Source organism: Rhinoderma darwinii, chromosome 3, assembly GCF_050947455.1.
Source record: "Rhinoderma darwinii isolate aRhiDar2 chromosome 3, aRhiDar2.hap1, whole genome shotgun sequence".
NCBI classification, from domain to species: Eukaryota; Metazoa; Chordata; class Amphibia; order Anura; family Rhinodermatidae; genus Rhinoderma; species Rhinoderma darwinii.
In genome coordinates, this window is record NC_134689.1 from 49053229 (window position 1) to 49070376 (window position 17148).

General features: G+C 41.0%; 1 protein-coding gene across 1 annotated transcript; it reads left to right on the forward strand.

Moving 5' to 3' along the window:
* Window positions 1-95: 95 nt before the first annotated feature.
* SKP1 (S-phase kinase associated protein 1) lies at window positions 96-14377 on the forward strand. The gene is made up of 6 exons (XM_075856338.1): window positions 96-338; window positions 7740-7836; window positions 8861-8934; window positions 11773-11916; window positions 12120-12260; window positions 13286-14377. Exons 2-6 carry the CDS (start codon window positions 7740-7742, stop codon window positions 13319-13321), a joined length of 492 nt encoding a protein of 163 aa, XP_075712453.1. The 5' UTR covers window positions 96-338; the 3' UTR covers window positions 13322-14377.
* The last annotated feature ends 2771 nt before the right edge of the window (window positions 14378-17148 follow it).

Here is a 17148-nt window from a genome sequence, read left to right on the forward strand (position 1 = left end):
TGCACCGGCAGTATCAACCCTGTGATTGGCCAAAAATGTCTATGACGCATGAGGTACCCGCCTTATATTCAGAACAAGCATTAATTCCCTGTATCCGGTTTCGTCACCATTTTCTTAGAGACCAATATTGCGATCGTTTATCTAGAAACGCACTCGTTTTTGGAGACATATTTTGTACCCTTGTTTAAGATCTAGCATACAGGACGTTTTAAGAGTCCCGCCTATTATTGCCTCTTGGCTTAGGTGACGCAGCTCCCTAGGAGGTGGAGTAGTGTGGCCGGTAGGCAGCGGAAGAGTTAAGGCCTTGTGTTTTCTATCTGTGGACGAGGTGAAGCACGGTGAGTTTATGGCCGGGTACAGAATCTCGTCCTTCAGTCAGTAACGTCGGTTTCTTTTTCCTTCTCCGGGGCCTAGCCATTTATGGATGCGGGCCTGCTTCACCCACAGAAGCCTGAGTTGGTGTTGCTTCCCTGGTTGTATTGGGTAGAGAACACTAGAAAAAAATGTCCTATACATGTTATAAATTACACTTAGTTTGTGCTGTAGTCCATAAATAGTAATTAGAGGAGCACTCTTTACTAGCCAGGTCTCTGCATTTATAAGCCCAGGGTTCAGTTATGACTGTTGCTGTCAGCCAGACCTTCCTAGTTGAGTTATGGCCCATAATAACTAATAGCCTTTAGATAGCGATACAGGATGTGCTGGGGAAGCGGGAAACCTACAAAATGATATAAAAAAAACCCATCCATACATTTGACGATGAAGGTCCATGTCATAAGAGCTTACAATCTAAACACTGGCAACAAACTGGTAGAGGACACCTGACCCGGCAATGTTAACCCTTTCAGGACTGAGCTGTTTTGTTTTTTTTCTTACTCCCTGTCTACCAAGAGCGATAACTTATTTATTTATTTTTTTCCGTCAATAGAGCGGTGTGAGGGCTTGTTTTTTGCGGGAGGCGTTGTAGTTTCTAATGGCACAACTTAAAGTACCGTATAATGTACCTTTTTATGTATTTTATTACTTCTACAAAGAGGAAATTATTTGTTGAAAGATACTTTTGTTTCACTACATTCTGAGAGCCGTAACTTTTTTTTTATTTTTTTTTTTCATTGAGCGGTGTCCAAAAACATTTTTTCTTTATTTTTTTTGCATATATATATATTTTTTTTTAAAGAGGCTCTGTCACCACATTATAAGTGCCCTGTCTTCTACATAAAGAGATCGGCGCTGTAATGTAGGTGACAGTAATGCTTTTTATTTAGAAAAACGATCTATTTTAAACCACATTATTAGCGATTTTTTTTTTTATTTTTTTCCCCCAGCTTTATGCTAATGAGTTTCTTAATATCCAAGTGGGCGTGTTTTTACTTTAGACCAAGTGGGCGTTGTACAGAGGAGTGTATGACGCGGACCAATCGGCATCATGCACTCTCCATTCATTTACACTGCAGCATCGCGTTCTTACTAGAACACGATGTGCAGCCACATACACAGACATTAACGTTAATCAAGTGTCCTGATAATGAATATACATGACCTCCAGCCTGGACGTCATGTGTATTCAGAATCCTGACACTTCTGAATCTTTTCTGTGAGATTTTCAGCAAGTGAAACGAAATCTTGTTTACATCGTAATCTCGTGAGTTTACGCGTGGCTTGCTGGAATCTCACAGAAAAGATTAAGAAGTGTCAGGATTCTGAATACACATGACGTCCAGGCTGGAGGTCATGTATATTCATTATCAGGACACTTGATTAACGTTAATGTCTGTGTATGTGGCTGCACATCGTGTTCTAGTAAGAACGCGATGCTGCAGTGTAAATGAATGGAGAGGAGTGCATGATGCCGATTGGTCCGCGTCATACACTCCTCTGTACAACGCCCACTTGGTCTAAAGTAAAAACACGCCCACTTGGGTATTAAGAAACTCATTAGCATAAAGCTAAAAATCGCTGAAAGTGGTTTTAAAATAGATAATTTTTCTAAATAAAAAGCATTACTGTCACCTACATTATAGTGCTGATGTCCTTATGTAGGAGACAGGGCACTTATAATGTGGTGACAGAGCCTCTTTAAGGTGTTCGCCATGTGTTAAATCTTATATTGTAACTGTTCTGACTTTTACAGACGCAGCGATACTAATTTTGTTTATTTGATATTTTTTCCACTACTAGAAACGTAAGCTTTTTTTTTTTTTTTTTACATTTTATTAGTCCCTCCTAGGGGACTCGAACCAGCAATAATTAGATCGCTGGTTCAATGCACTGCAATACTACACCGCGTTCCAAATTATTATGCAAATGTTATTTTTCGCTAATTTTCCTAAATAGTCGATGCAAATGACAGTCAGTATAATCTTCAAGCCATCAACCGTTTGAGTATAATGCGAATTTTATTGAGCAAATCTCCTAATAACAGATTTTTGAAAAAATGCACTGTTTCACATTATTATGCACCACAGAGATCAAAACATTTTAAAGGGAATGTGTTGGCAACAAAACATGTTTGTTTTTTTTAGTTAGAGGCTCTGTCACCAGATTTTGCAACCCCTATCTGTTATTGCAGCAGATCGGCGCTGCAATGTAGATTACAGTAACGTTTTTATTTTTAAAAAACGAGCATTTTTGGCCAAGTTATGATCGGCACCAGAGGCTTCAGTTGATTCTGCAGCAGCATCGGCGTTAGCAGGTAAGTCGATGTAGCTACTTACCTGCAAACGCTGATGCTGCTGCAGAATCAACTGTAGCCTCTGGTGCCGATGTGTCCTCGCTCGTCTGACACGATGCAGGACCTGTGAGTGACGTCACAGCGTGATCTGGCAGAAGCTGGGCGTTCTGAAGAGAAGTGGATGATACTTCTCGTCAGAACGCCCAGCTAGTAAAAGTATTAAAAACGCCCCGATGTACGCACATAATACACACCCACTTGGACTTTTGCAAGCCTCATTTGCATAACTACAAAAATGATCATAACTTGGTCAAAAATGCTCGTTTTTTAAAAATAAAAACGTTACTGTAATCTACATTGCAGCGCCTATCTGCTGCAATAGCAGATAGGGGTTGCAAAATCTGGTGACAGAGCCTCTTTAAACAATTAGTGTGTAGGTGATTAAACATTGTTCTAAATTATTTTTTTTTGTTTTCACGAGTCAGGAAATATTATAAATTGGATTCAATTTATAATATTTCCCAGCACTGGTCACTAGATGGAGCCATTCCCAAAATTGCAGCATTGCATGTGGTAAAGCAACCACATTGCTTTATGCTGCAAAATTGGGTAAAAATCGCTCGCTCTAGTGAGCTCTCAGCATCCCCCCCTCCTTTATCCTGGCTAGTGCCGGGAGAAACGAGGGGTTTGAACGGTCTAACCTCCTACACTGTGTGTCGCCATTTTTTGAGCTAACACACAGTGTAGAAGGTTAACATACAGCAGTAAACACACTGAAACACGAACATACATAGAAATAACTTACCTGCTCCAGTCGCCGCCGCTCCCTCCGGTCCATCCGCTCCGTCTGCTGCCGCTGCTCCATGTGCTCAAGTCCGGAAGCCGCGACCGGAAGTAGTAATCTTACTGTCCGGCCGCGACTTCCGGTCCACAGGAAAATGGCGCCGGACGGCGCACATTTCAAATTGAACTGTGTGGGAGCGGCGAATGCGCCGTTCCCACACAGCTGCGTACACGATAGTGGATGGAACGGGCCCCGTTCGCAGTCCCTATGGGACTGGAGCTGCCGTATTCCATGTCTGTATGTGTCGTTAATCGACACATACAGAAATGGAAAAAAAAATGGCAGCCCCCAGAAAAAGTGTAAAAATAAAAAAAAGTAACACACAAATTAATCCAAACGTTTTTAATAAAGCACTAACATCTTTAACATATTGAAAAAATTTTTGGGGTGACACTGTTCCTTTAAAGGTTGTAAAGAGAACTAAAATCTTAATTTGTTGCATTTGCAGCATCAGGAGGTCATATTTACAGAAATCAAAAGCTTTTAGTAAAAAAAAAAACATAGCAGGCCCTTCTCTGATATCACCTTCACAATTCTTGAATCCATTGAATTTGTGAGTATTTGGACAGTTTCTGCTTGAATATCTTTGCAGGATGTCAGAATAGCCTCCCAGAGCTTCTGTTTTTATGTGAACTGCCTCCCACCCTCATAGATATTTTGCTTGAGGATGCTCCAAAGGTTCTCAATAGGGTTGAGGTCTTGGGAACATGGGGGCCTCACCATGAGTTTCTCTCCCTTTATGCCCATAGCAGCCAATGACACAGAGGTATTCTTTGCAGCATGAGATGGTGCATTGTCATGCATGAAGATAATTTTGCTACGGAAGGCACGGTTCTTCTTTTTGTACCACGGAAGAAAGAGGTCAGTCATAAACTCTGCTTACTTTGCAGAGGTCATTTTCACACCGTCAGGGGCTCTCTCCCCATGATTCCAGCCCAAAACATGACTCCGCCACCTCCTTGCTGACGTCGCAGCCTTGTTGGGACATGGTGGCCATTCACCATCCATCTGGACCATCCAGGGTTGCACGGCACTCATCAGTAAACAACACGGTTTGAAAATTTGTCTTCATGTATTTCTGAGCCCACTGCAACCGTTTCTGCTTGTGAGCATTGTTTAGGGGTGGCCGAATAATAGCTTTATGCACACTTGCAAACCTCTGGAGGATCCTACACCTTGAGGTTTGCGGGACTTCAGAGGCACCAGTGGCTTCAAATACCTGTTTGCTGCTTTGCAATGGCATTTTAGCAGCTGCTCTCCTAATCCTATTAATTTGTCTGGCAGAAACCTTCCTCATTATGCCTTTATCTGGACGAATCCGTCTGTGCTCTGTATCAGCCACAAATCTTTTCACAGTACGATGATCACGCCTAAGTTTTCTTGAAATATCCAATGTTTTCATACCTTGGACACTTTCCCGCTTTTCAGCAGCAGAGAGATCCTTTTTCTTTCCCATATTGCTTGAAACATGTGGCCTGCTTAATAATGTCTAACGTCCTTCTTAAGTAGTTTTCCTTTGATTGAGCACACCTGGCAAACGAATTATCACAGGTGTCTGAGATTGATTATAATGATCCAAAGAGCCCTAAGACACAATACCATCCATGAGTTTCATTGAAAAACCTAATAATTAAATGTTTGACACTTAAAGGAACAGTGTCATCACAAATTATTTTTTTATATGTTAAAGATGTTAGTGCTTTATTAAAAACGTTTATATTCATTTGTGTGTTTGTGTTTTACTTTTTCTTATTTTTACACTTTTTCTTCCCTATGGGGGCTGCCATTTTTTGTTCCATTTCTGTCTGTGTCGATTAACGACACATACAGACATGGAATACGGCAGCCACAGTCCCATAGGGACTGTGAACGGCTCCCGTCCCATTGACTTCCGTGTACGGCGTCTGTGTCGGAACTGCGCATGCGCCGCTCCCACACAGTCCAATTCGAAATTGGCGCCGTCCGGCGCCATTTTCCTGTGGACCGGAAGTCGCGGCCGGACAGTAATATTACTACTTCCGGTCGCGGCTTCCGGATTTGTGCACTTGGACCAGCGGCAGCAAACGGAGCGGACGAGCAGGTAAGAGCTTTCAATGTATGTACGTGTTTGTGTGTTTACTACTGTATGTAAACCTTCTACACTGTGTGTTAGCTCAAAAAATGGCGACACACAGTGTAGGAGGTTACACCGTTCAAACCCCTCGTTTATCCCGGCACTAGCCAGTATAAAGGAGGGGGGGATGCTGAGAGCTCACTAGAGCGAGGGCTTTTAACCCAATGTTGCAATGCTGCAATTTTGGGAACAGCTCCATCTAGTGACCAAAAATGGGTAGTATTATAAATTAGAAATAACTTATAATATTTCCTGACTCGCGAAAAAAATAAAAAAAATTTGAACAATGTTTAATCACCCACACACTAAATGTTTAATTTTTTTTTAAAAAACATGTTTTTCTGGCAACACATTCCCTTTAAATCCAATGTGCATAATAATTTGGAACACGGTGTAATGTATTGTGGTATATTGTCATTTTTACGGTCTTCTACTAAGCCTTGTCAGAGGTACAGCTTAACAGGGGCAGAGTGAAGGCAGACCTGGGAGGCACCCACGATCGCCTCTGGGGGGGGTAAGCTTGTGGAAGGGGGCCCCCCTTTTTTAACGCCTCAGATGCGTCCCCGGTGTCAGCTGTAATACACGCGTGAGCCCGCTCCATACCTCATCCCTCACACGCATGCACACAGGAAACGTAAAGTAGTTGCCCATAGCCAACCTATCTGGTCACTGATTTAATTTTCCGGATGCCCTTAAGGTGGAATCTGATTGGTTCCTATAGGTAACTACTCCACTTTTCCTTTGCAGCAGTTTTGATAAATCTTTGCTTATGTCTTGCAGTTTTCTGCCTCTATTAGTTTTCTTGGCATCACGGGAGTGTAAATCCTCCTATCTTAGGGCTCGTTCACGGCGTTCGCTTTCCGTTGATCGGTTCTGTCGGAGCTTTCCTTCTGAGGAACCCATCAACGGAAAGGCAAAAGGAAACCATAGCTTCCATTTGCATTACCGCTGATTTCAATGGTTATTGCTAATGGTTTCCGTTTGTCTCCGTTCTGTTTTGAGGGAATCAATAGCGCAGTCGACTGCGTTATTGATTCAATCAAAAGAACGGAGACAAACGGAAACCATTAGCAACAGAAGCATTACCATTGAAATCAACGGTAATGCAAATGGAAGCTATGGCTTCCATTTGCCTTTCCATTGATGGGTTCCTCTGACGGAAGAAATCAACGGAAAGCGGATGTGAACGGGCCCTTTTAACGCTTGTAAAGGGGAAAGTTACAACAATGAGTCTTAAGGAATCGCTGCACTTGCATCAGATATTTATCACATAAGAGGCTCACCAAATAGGGTGACTGTTAATGATAAGCAGGATTAATAGTGTTAGCTGAAGTTACACTGGCATCTTAGAGGGCACTGCTAGTACAGCTAACTGTAGTGCCCAATACTGGGATTTCATATCTAAATGCATGTATAACTGATCAGATAAATGGGCATTTGGTTTTAGACATTTGGCTACTACATTTGGTGTAGATCCCCCCCCCCCCCCCCTGACTCTGTCTTTGTGTCTTTTGGCACCTGCATTCTGTATGTGTTTAGTAGTACAGAAGTAACATTCACTTTGAACTTCAGATTATTGGCCTGGCATTCTGATCATGACTTGCACAAAGCTTTGTGGGTGTCAGTTTATTGCTTCACCTTCCACACTGTAGTATAGGGAGATGCCTGTACTGTGCTGCCAGTCAACCTGTATTAAGTTTAATGTACACTTCCCCTTTTTCCTGAAACATTTGTTTTAGAGCCCTGGTTATCCTGTTTATTAACAAATTATTACAAAAGAGGGGTAAATTATTGTCTAAAGTGGTCGGGCTTTCAGTCATTTTTAAAGATGTACTCTGATACATGTATGTGATTGCTGTACTACAGCTTGTACATACAGCACAGCGGGGCCGGTCACATGACGAAGAGTCTTGTCGTTATGAAGGAAGACTGCAACTAGACTTCCGGTCCAACTCCGCAGCGCTATTAAAAATCTATTAAAACCTCATAATCAGTGCGACGGGGGACAGGAATGTATATTAGCAGTGTACTCTCATACTGCGGTGCGTACACTGCTAATACTCTTTTGTCCCCACGTAACCCCTTCAACTGTCCTGATTCTTGTTCCGCAGATGCCTTCAATAAAGTTGCAGAGCTCTGATGGAGAGATCTTTGAAGTAGATGTAGAAATTGCAAAGCAATCTGTCACCATCAAGACCATGTTGGAAGGTGAGTACATAACTTCATGTCCAGTCTCCCTGAATTCTACCTCTGCTTACAACTCGTAACTGCAAGCTATTTGCCATGTACCGCTTAATATTGGATTGTAGGTGGCTTTCCAGTCAAATATAATATACTGACATATGGTTAGCACTAATCTGTATTCGGTAGAGCACCCAATTGCAGTGAATAAATTCCAGCAATCCACTTAGATATAAATATATAAAGATTCTATTCAATGGAACTACACACTGTATATTCCGGATAAATATTCCACACACTGTCTCCAGGAAAAGTTCATCACCATCCCCAATATCAAGGAGGTTCGATGTGGTAGGTGAAGTGTCAGAACACACTTGATTTTTCTACTGCCGGGTCTCCAAGCCTTCACATAAAGTGGTTCTTTGCAGAATAATTTTGCACATAATTTTTATATATGTATTTCCAGTAAAAGAGCAGGGAAAGGAGACTTGCAATTGTTTATCAGCCCGTGACTGCTGCACCATAGACAAAATACAAAGTCCTGAGTTCTGCGGACATATGAGTGTTGAGCAGCCCTAATATATATATATATATATATATATATAGCAGATATAAAATAAAAAAATGGCGACAGCACCCTGCAACACTAATGCCACCTAAACCACTAAATATAAATAGATATGCACTAAAGCTCAATCTACCTACAAATAGGGAGGTTCTTGGTGCACATTTTGATCAAAAAGTGTTAGCCCACCTGCCACGACAAGGCGACCTCTGTAAGGTGGGAACCTACGCTGCACATACACCCAGAACTGGGACTAAGCCTACATATATACCTGGGGATGGTAGGATCCAGCATTGAACTGATTAAAATCACCCAGGGCAGAGTGGGAGGAGTGCAAGAACAACAAGTGGAGGCAGTCACTAACCCCACATATATGGATACCATAAACACAACAAAAATTGAACAGCACATTCCAACTAAATGATACAAAATACGCAGGTGCATATATATATATATATATATATATATTATTATTTTTTTCTCTAGACTTGGGCATGGATGATGAAGGAGATGATGACCCTGTGCCTCTTCCTAATGTTAATGCAGCAATTCTTAAAAAGGTAAAACTTGATATTTTTATTTTGAATACCGGTAAAATACCTTTTCCAATTACTTTACATTTATGAAAATGATTGTATACATCTATTGGGCACCTAGTACAACAGTCCATCGTACCATGGTAACTTGAAAGACCTTGTAGTGATTACTTTGTTTGTAGGCCAGGAATTTACTCTGACTTTTGCGTAGGTATAAAGATATAGTTAGGCTTTACTTTTGCACTTTTTTTAAATATCTCAAATATGTTAAATTTCATATTTCGGCCTGTTAGCACATTGTCTTCTGTTATGTGTGATCAGCTTCTGATGACTCCTGCCATACACACATCCATTCACAGATAGTGTGTAGCAGTACATCTGCATGTCCTGTCGGATACAGGTCCTGTCGGTGTTTTAGTGATAAGTGAGCCACGACTACGCGTTTCACACAGCCACTTGCTCTAGCACAGTTTCTGTGCACTTGCCCTGTTGAACGCTAGAAGAGGCCGCTGTGTGACGGAGGATGTGTAGGGGGTAGTTATATATTGTTCTGTCGGGCTCCCCTAAAAAAAAAAAAAGAAAAGAATCTAGGGTAAGGTGTTTTTTTTTTTAGTTTTTTTGGGGAAGCTTTCCAGAACTAAAGATGTCCATAGGCTTTATATGGTGGTCTGCTGAACAATTGTTTGACAGACCGCTATTACTCCCAACTCCCCTGCTCAGACACATGCATGCTCAGACGAATACTGATGTGATTTAAATAGGAAGAAGGGAAAAATGTTTTATAAAAAAATGCTGCCAGATTCTTCTGACATCGGCTTATCTACTAACGAACAAAATAAGTAGGCATGTTAAAATTCAACATGCCCAACACTTCTTTCCCTGACCTCTGCTATTCACATTAGATGGTTGGCTGGTCCCAGCAATATTAGTGGACTCGGCTGACATACAGTGAAGGAAAGAAGTATTTGATCCCTTGCTGATTTTGTAAGTTTGCCCACTGTCAAAGACATGAACAGTCTAGAATTTTTAGGCTAGGTTAATTTTACCAGTGAGAGAGAGATTATATTTAAAAAAAAAAAAAAAGAAAATCACTGTCAAAATATTATAAATTTATTTGCATTGTGCACAGAGAAATAAGTATTTGATCCCCTAACAACCATTAAGAGTTCAGCCTCCTCCAGACCAGTTACACGCTCCAAATCAACTTGGTGCCTGCATTAAAGACAGCTGTCTTAAATGGTCACCTGTATAAAAGACTCCTGTCCACAGACTCAATTAATCAGTCTGACTCTAACCTCTACAACATGGGCAAGACCAAAGAGCTTTCTAAGGATGTCAGGGACAAGATCATAGACCTGCACAAGGCTGGAATGGGCTACAAAACCATAAGTAAGACGCTGGGTGAGAAGGAGACAACTGTTGGTGCAATAGTAAGAAAATGGAAGACATACAAAATGACTGTCAATCGACATCGGTGGTCAGATGAGACTAAAATTGAGCTCTTTGGCATTAACTCAACTCGCCGTGTTTGGAGGAAGAGAAATGCTGCCTATGACCCAAGTAACACCGTCCCCACTGTCAAGCATGGAGGTGGAAACATTATGTTTTGGGGGTGTTTCTCTGCTAAGGGCACAGGACTACTTCACCGCATCAATGGGAAATGGATGGAGCCATGTACCGTCAAATCCTGAGTGACAACCTCCTTCCCTCCACCAGGACATTAAAAATGGCTCATGGCTGGGTCTTCCAGCACGACAATGACCCGAAACATACAGCCAAGGCAACAAAGGAGTGGCTCAAAAAGAAGCACATTAAGGTCATGGAGTGGCCTAGCCAGTCTCCAGACCTTAATCCCATCGAAAACTTATGGAGGGAGCTGAAGATCCGAGTTGCCAAGCGACAGCTTCGAAATCTTAATGATTTACAGATCTGCAAAGAGGAGTGGGCCAAAATTCCATCTAACATGTGTGCAAACCTCATCAACTACAAAAAACGTCTGACTGCTGTGCTTGCCAACAAGGGTTTTGCCACCAAGTATTAAGTCAAGTTAGGGATCAAATACTTATTTCTCTGTGCACAATGCAAATAAATAGATATAATTTTGACAATGTGATTTTCTTTTTTTTTTTTAGTTTTTTTTTTTTAAATATAATCTATCTCTCACTGGTAAAATTAACCTATCCTAAAAATTCTAGACTGTTCATGTCTTTGACAGTGGGCAAACTTACAAAATCAGCAAGGGATCAAATACTTCTTTCCTTCACTGTACATCTTATGTGTTTGTAACCACCAGAGTCTAATGAAGAATGGCTTCGCTTGTGTCAACATCTTCGTCTAGACTGTGGACACCTTTACTAAAGTGAATCCTGCTATCAGCTTGCAGTAATTTTGTGCTAATTTATTATAAATCTAAATTACGAAAGGTTTTGTATACTTGCAACATTTACATTGTTTTTTTAGAGCACATGTTGTTTAACTGCGATCAAATCCACTTCTGTTATCAAAGCTTCTGTCTGCAAGGATTGAGTGTTTGTGTGCCCTTTGCTTTTGGTAAAGAATTTACCACCTGCAAAATGTGAGAACTATAGGGTAGATTCAAAATTGGCAGTATGGGAGGTAAAACCCAGTCCTGAGAATAACAACTAATCAAATTACTCCTTTCACTTTCTATTCTGCATGGATGGATTTCTGCTCTTGGATTTTTGTTTGCACTAGTTTTTCATAGTGTGTGGGGGGGGGGGGGGGTGGGCTCTTCTGTTTTGAGAGTGGGGGTTCTGGTCTTTTTAGGTCACTGGGGTACAAAACTACCACGACATAGCTTCCTTTTTTATTTGCTATCATACATTTTGTGTGGTTTTCCAGGTGATCCAATGGTGCACTCACCACAAAGATGACCCTCCCCCACCTGAGGATGATGAGAATAAGGAGAAAAGGACAGATGATATTCCTGTATGGGACCAGGAGTTTCTTAAAGTAGATCAAGGAACTCTATTTGAGCTTATCCTGGTGAGTTAGCTTTGCCTGATTTGATATATGCAGTTGTCTTTTTGTTATTCCTTGCTAAAGATTAAAAAAAACAAATGTCTTGGATACCAACTACAATAAAAGAAAACAAACTCTACAGCAGTGAAGTGTTGGGTAGAGGAAGAATTTGCTAAAGTTTTTGCCTAACAATTGTACTGATACCGTATTACATTTGACCTATCCAGGCTGCCAACTATCTGGATATTAAAGGATTGCTTGATGTAACCTGCAAAACCGTGGCAAACATGATTAAAGGCAAAACGCCAGAAGAAATTCGGAAGACATTTAATATAAAAAACGACTTTACTGAAGAGGAAGAGGCACAGGTAATTTGCTTGGAAACATGCTCCTGCTTTTATCTTCTGTATTGTTGACCTTTACAATTCAGCAACTGTTAAAGGCGAAAGGCAGTTATACATGCAGGTCAGTCAAATTAATGGCGGACCATGTAATACAAGGATGGGCTCGAGCCGCCTGAGCAGGAGCTGCTCTCACTTGATATGACACTTTGCTGTGGTTCATAGAGGGGGTTTCCCAGTGGGGCATATCCCTCTATGATGTCTATATTTTCTAATAGACTGGAGGTTAAAGATAAACTAAAGATGATGTCTGTCTTTTCCCAGACCCCACCAGTAGAGCCTTTTTCACAAAGTGCAGAACCAGGTTCGAAACCCAAAACAGATAAAATGTTTAACTCAAAGACTTTTACTTCTAGTCTTAAATTCACTACTGGTTAAAAATTTAAATATTAGTAACAAGCCTGAGCTAATATTTTAATAGAGGAAGGGTAACCCCCTATATGGGTGCCAGAAAGTTCTGGAGCTTCTTGTCACAGGAGGGAGCAAAGAATTAGACTGGGTGATCTGTTAGGAGCAGCAAGCACTTTAGTCGATGCCTTCGTTCTCAGGATTGGTTGACACGTGGCAATTTTTGCTGCATTTGTAGTATAAAGGACAGGAAAATATTATACAAATGCCAGATGTGAACGTGCACTTAAGATATTACTGATAATATGGTGAGGTTTGTCACTGTGATCCTCTGAAGGTGAAGGCCGTTTTGTTGTAGCGCCATATACAGGTTGTCTGAATCCTGCACGTTCTAACTGAGCATCCAGAAACGAAGATGATAAAATGATATACATCTCTTATTGTGTATGAGGTGTAACAAGTCAGACTAAACACAGATGATCCGTTTTCTTTAAATGTGTCACTTGTATTATTACTAATTGCTGACGCTTGTCATGATGATCTGATAGGCAGAGTTCCTTAACTGGAAACACTAGCTTTTTACATTGCCTTTCCAAAGTTCACATTGTATCCCATTAAACGTCGGTTGTTTTTGTCTATTCTAGGTACGCAAAGAGAATCAGTGGTGTGAAGAGAAATGAAATGCTATGCCTCCTGTCACTAAAACACTGTAAGAATCGTCCCCAATAGTTGCACTGCTCTGTTTATAATAGACAATTCAGCAGCTTCTCATATTCGCAGCAGGTCCTTTTGCTGCATGTTGTGTCCTATATAAATATATATAGTTTTTCTTTTTTTTGGAACAATCTTTCCCCCAATTTTTTATTTTTTTTTTAACCATTGTAATCTAGTGTGACTTACTATAAAACTATAATAAATCTATGATGTGTGTGCTGTGAAGACAGAAGATGCCATTCAAGTTGACCCTTCCTAATGCTTTCAGGCCAGTGATGTGAATGCACTGTTCTACGTCACATCTCATGAACATGTGGTTGTGATGTAAGGGTTAGAGCAGACAGAATCTGCAGGACTACACACCGCAGAACAAACTCGCACAACAGTCTAATGCGTGGCTTCTTTAGATCTCATATCACCCAGATTTATACGGTGTTGGCATAAGCGCTGCAGTTTCTTCTTCAATGTTAATGCTCAGTTTTCGTAAATCCGCTAAGGAGACACGCCAGCATGTCAAACGATCACTTCAGCCACATACCTTTTTAACTTTATTTATTTTACGTTTTGCTGGTGCTTTTGGAAAAATAAAACCGAGCCTGGACTGACTTATTTTACTCATTGGAGTGAACTGTAATCCTATAGCTTGCTGTAATTGAACTGTAATCCTATTCTGGTATATCACAAATGTTCCCATAGACTGCAATAGCAGGACAAATTCAGATCATATTTCACATCCACTAACCTTTCTGCACATTCTTGGATGGTTGTGAATAGGAATGTTTAACCCTAGATTTTGGAAATTATGACACTTCGGGACATATTAAAGTACTTAATTTGCTCTTGAGCTCCCAGAGAACACACGAGATGCTGATCAAGTTCTGCATTTCAACTGAACAGATCTGTGCAACTTTCCCCTCTAGCTTCTATATATCTGTGTTGTGTGGTGTTCAGTGTTCATTATACTTTTTATTCTGTATTGAAGAGCAGGTTTAAACTTTCCTAATAAATTGAATTTAAAGGAATTTGTTGCCAGATGTTTTACTATACAAGTTCTCGTATTAACCTAAAATGACATTCTGACAAGATCTTGTTCACTTTTTGCATTTTACAAAATAAGGGGAAAAAAGTGTTGGGGTCACTTTCATTTTTATTTTGTAGTGGGATCATTTCTTTTGCAGTGTAGAGTGCTTTCAGCTTCTGCATTATTGCAAGTAGGCACTTGACAGACTATGACAGTAGGTTTACACCATATTTTAATCTCCTGATGAAAGATACTGGTTTTCATTTGTTTTCCGTGTCGTATTCATTGTGAAAACAGGATGCGACAGGACATACAAATGAAGCTGGCTGCTTATTTTTATTTTTTTTTCCTGTATTAAAGGGTTATTCCCATCTTCAGTTTTAAAAATTGCCTTCCCCAAAACTAATTTTCTATTAAAATAAACTTGTTATACCCCTTAATAATGTTTTTGTACCTCTCCTTCCTGGTTCGCTGGCTTTTCTGACTTAGTGGGCGGTACTAAGCCCCTTTTCTGTACAAATCCAGCAAGTGGCGCTGTGATATCACAGCACTGCTTGTAGGTGTGTGCATGCGCTCCCGACACTGCTGCCATGAATATTACTACATGTAGCGTCATGGGGTACAATTCTGTGCCACTATATGTTCTAACAGGAATGGTGAATGAGGTTTCCCATTCCCCTCGTTACTATCTCCTGTTTCAGTGTAATCATGTCAGTAATAAACATTGGTGGAGTGGACTTCCCGGTCAGCAGCTGATCTCTGCATGTCTGTACATGAGGAGATGACTGTAGCAGATCCTGTTATCAGGGCTGTCACCATGAGCTTACTTCACTTTGCAAAGTTCACACTGTTATCTCTATATTTGCATATAGATAAGTGGATTCAGCAGCACCGGTATGGTGTGGGTGCAAGCCCAAAGGGATAGACCAAAATCCCAATTACGTATAGAGACAACAGTTCTTCAGAGCGTTGTAACAGCCTTGGTAAGGACTCTGCTACATCTTAGCTGGGATGTGCAGACATTAGCTGAACTTCTGTATAGGACGTCTCTGAGTACTGCGCATGTCTGCGAGCTGTCCTATGCACTTCGATAGCGCAGCAGAGAGGTGGCCGGGTCAGGTGCTATTGCGCGTGCTCTTCAAATGCTCACTCCTGAGAATCCAGCCATACTCAAACAGTTCAGTAGCATCTGCGCAATCGTGGCCACCGCATCAGAAACTCTGGTGGTCGTATCCATAGGAAACAGGTTGTAAACTCACAAAGGGACCTGGGATCCAACCGAAACAATATCTCAAGAATGGAACAAAAAGAAAAAAAATATATTGGCAGGTATTCAGAACTTCACATAAGGAACAGATTTAAATATGATCTTTGAGATGGGAATACCCCTTTTAAGAACAGGATCTAGACAGGAATGCACAAACTGATTTTTTGCATGCAAAATAAATTGTGGGAGATATTATTTCTCATCCTCCTAGATGACTAACTATAACCCTAATCAGTAATCGCAAATCCCTAAACCTTAACTAATGACTTTCTTTTTTTTGTAAATAAAAACAAATGTTTTCTGCCAGCACTTCATTAGACTACCTTCTCTAGTGATAATGGTTATTTCTATGACTGTAACGGGTATCACTAGAGAAGCGGTCAGAGCTTTCTACACTAAAGATTGGTGCGGCCTTCTTGATGCCACGTCCTGGACACTGGTATACATCCAGGTTGTAGAGTCAATAAATAACCCAGTTAGGTGCAGAGGGGTGATTTTTAGATGAGCTACTGCTCCTCACATAACCTTCATCAAGACTCCTATTTGTGACAGAGAGCAAATATGCAATTTGATTGGTAAAGGAGGAAGAGAACATGACACCTCCCCCACTGCCACCATGGTCATGTCAACTGCCGGCCCCCCTCTGCTCCTTTTTAGAAGCTGCCACTTAAAGGAACAGTGTCATCACAAATTATTTTTTTTATATGTTAAAGATGTTAGTGCTTTATTAAAAACGTTTATATTCATTTGTGTGTGTGTTTTACTTTTTCTTATTTTTACACTTTTTCTTCCCTATGGGGGCTGCCATTTTTTGTTCCATTTCTGTCTGTGTCGATTAACGACACATACAGACATGGAATACGGCAGCCACAGTCCCATAGGGACTGCGAACGGCTCCCGTCCCATTGACTTCAGTGTACGGCGTCTGTGTGGGAACTGCGCATGCGCCGCTCCCACACAGTCCAATTCGAAATTGGCGCCGTCCGGCGCCATTTTCCTGTGGACCGGAAGTCGCGGCCGGACAGTAATATTACTACTTCAGGTCGTGGCTTCCGGATTTGTGCACTTGGACCAGCGGCAGCAAACGGAGCGGACGGGCCGGAGGGAGCCGCGGCGGCAGGAGCAGGTAAGAGATTTCTATGTGTGTTTGTGTGTTTTTACTACTGTATGTAAACCTACTACACTGTGTGTTAGCTCAAAAAATGGCGACACACAGTGTAGGAGGTTACACCGTTCAAACCCCTCGTTTATCCCGGCACTAGCCAGGATAAAGGAGGGGGGGATGCTGAGAGCTCACTAGAGCGAGGGCTTTTTACCCAATTTTGCAGCAGAAAAGCTATGTGGTTGCTTTACCACATATTTTTGGGAATGGCTCCATCTAGTGACCAGAAATGGTAAATACTATAAATTTGAATCCAATTTATAATATTTCCTGACTCGTGAAAAAAATAAAAAAAATTTGAACAATGTTTAATCACCCACACACTAAATGTTTAATTTAAAAA

Coding starts and splice junctions, on each gene's coding strand:
- SKP1 (XM_075856338.1), top strand. CDS start 7,740: ATGCCTTCAATAAAGTTGCAGAGCTCTGATGGAGAGATCTTTGAAGTA. Junction 8,935..11,772: donor ATGCAGCAATTCTTAAAAAG/GTAAAACTTGAT, acceptor GTGGTTTTCCAG/GTGATCCAATGGTGCACTCA. Junction 11,917..12,119: donor CTCTATTTGAGCTTATCCTG/GTGAGTTAGCTT, acceptor TGACCTATCCAG/GCTGCCAACTATCTGGATAT.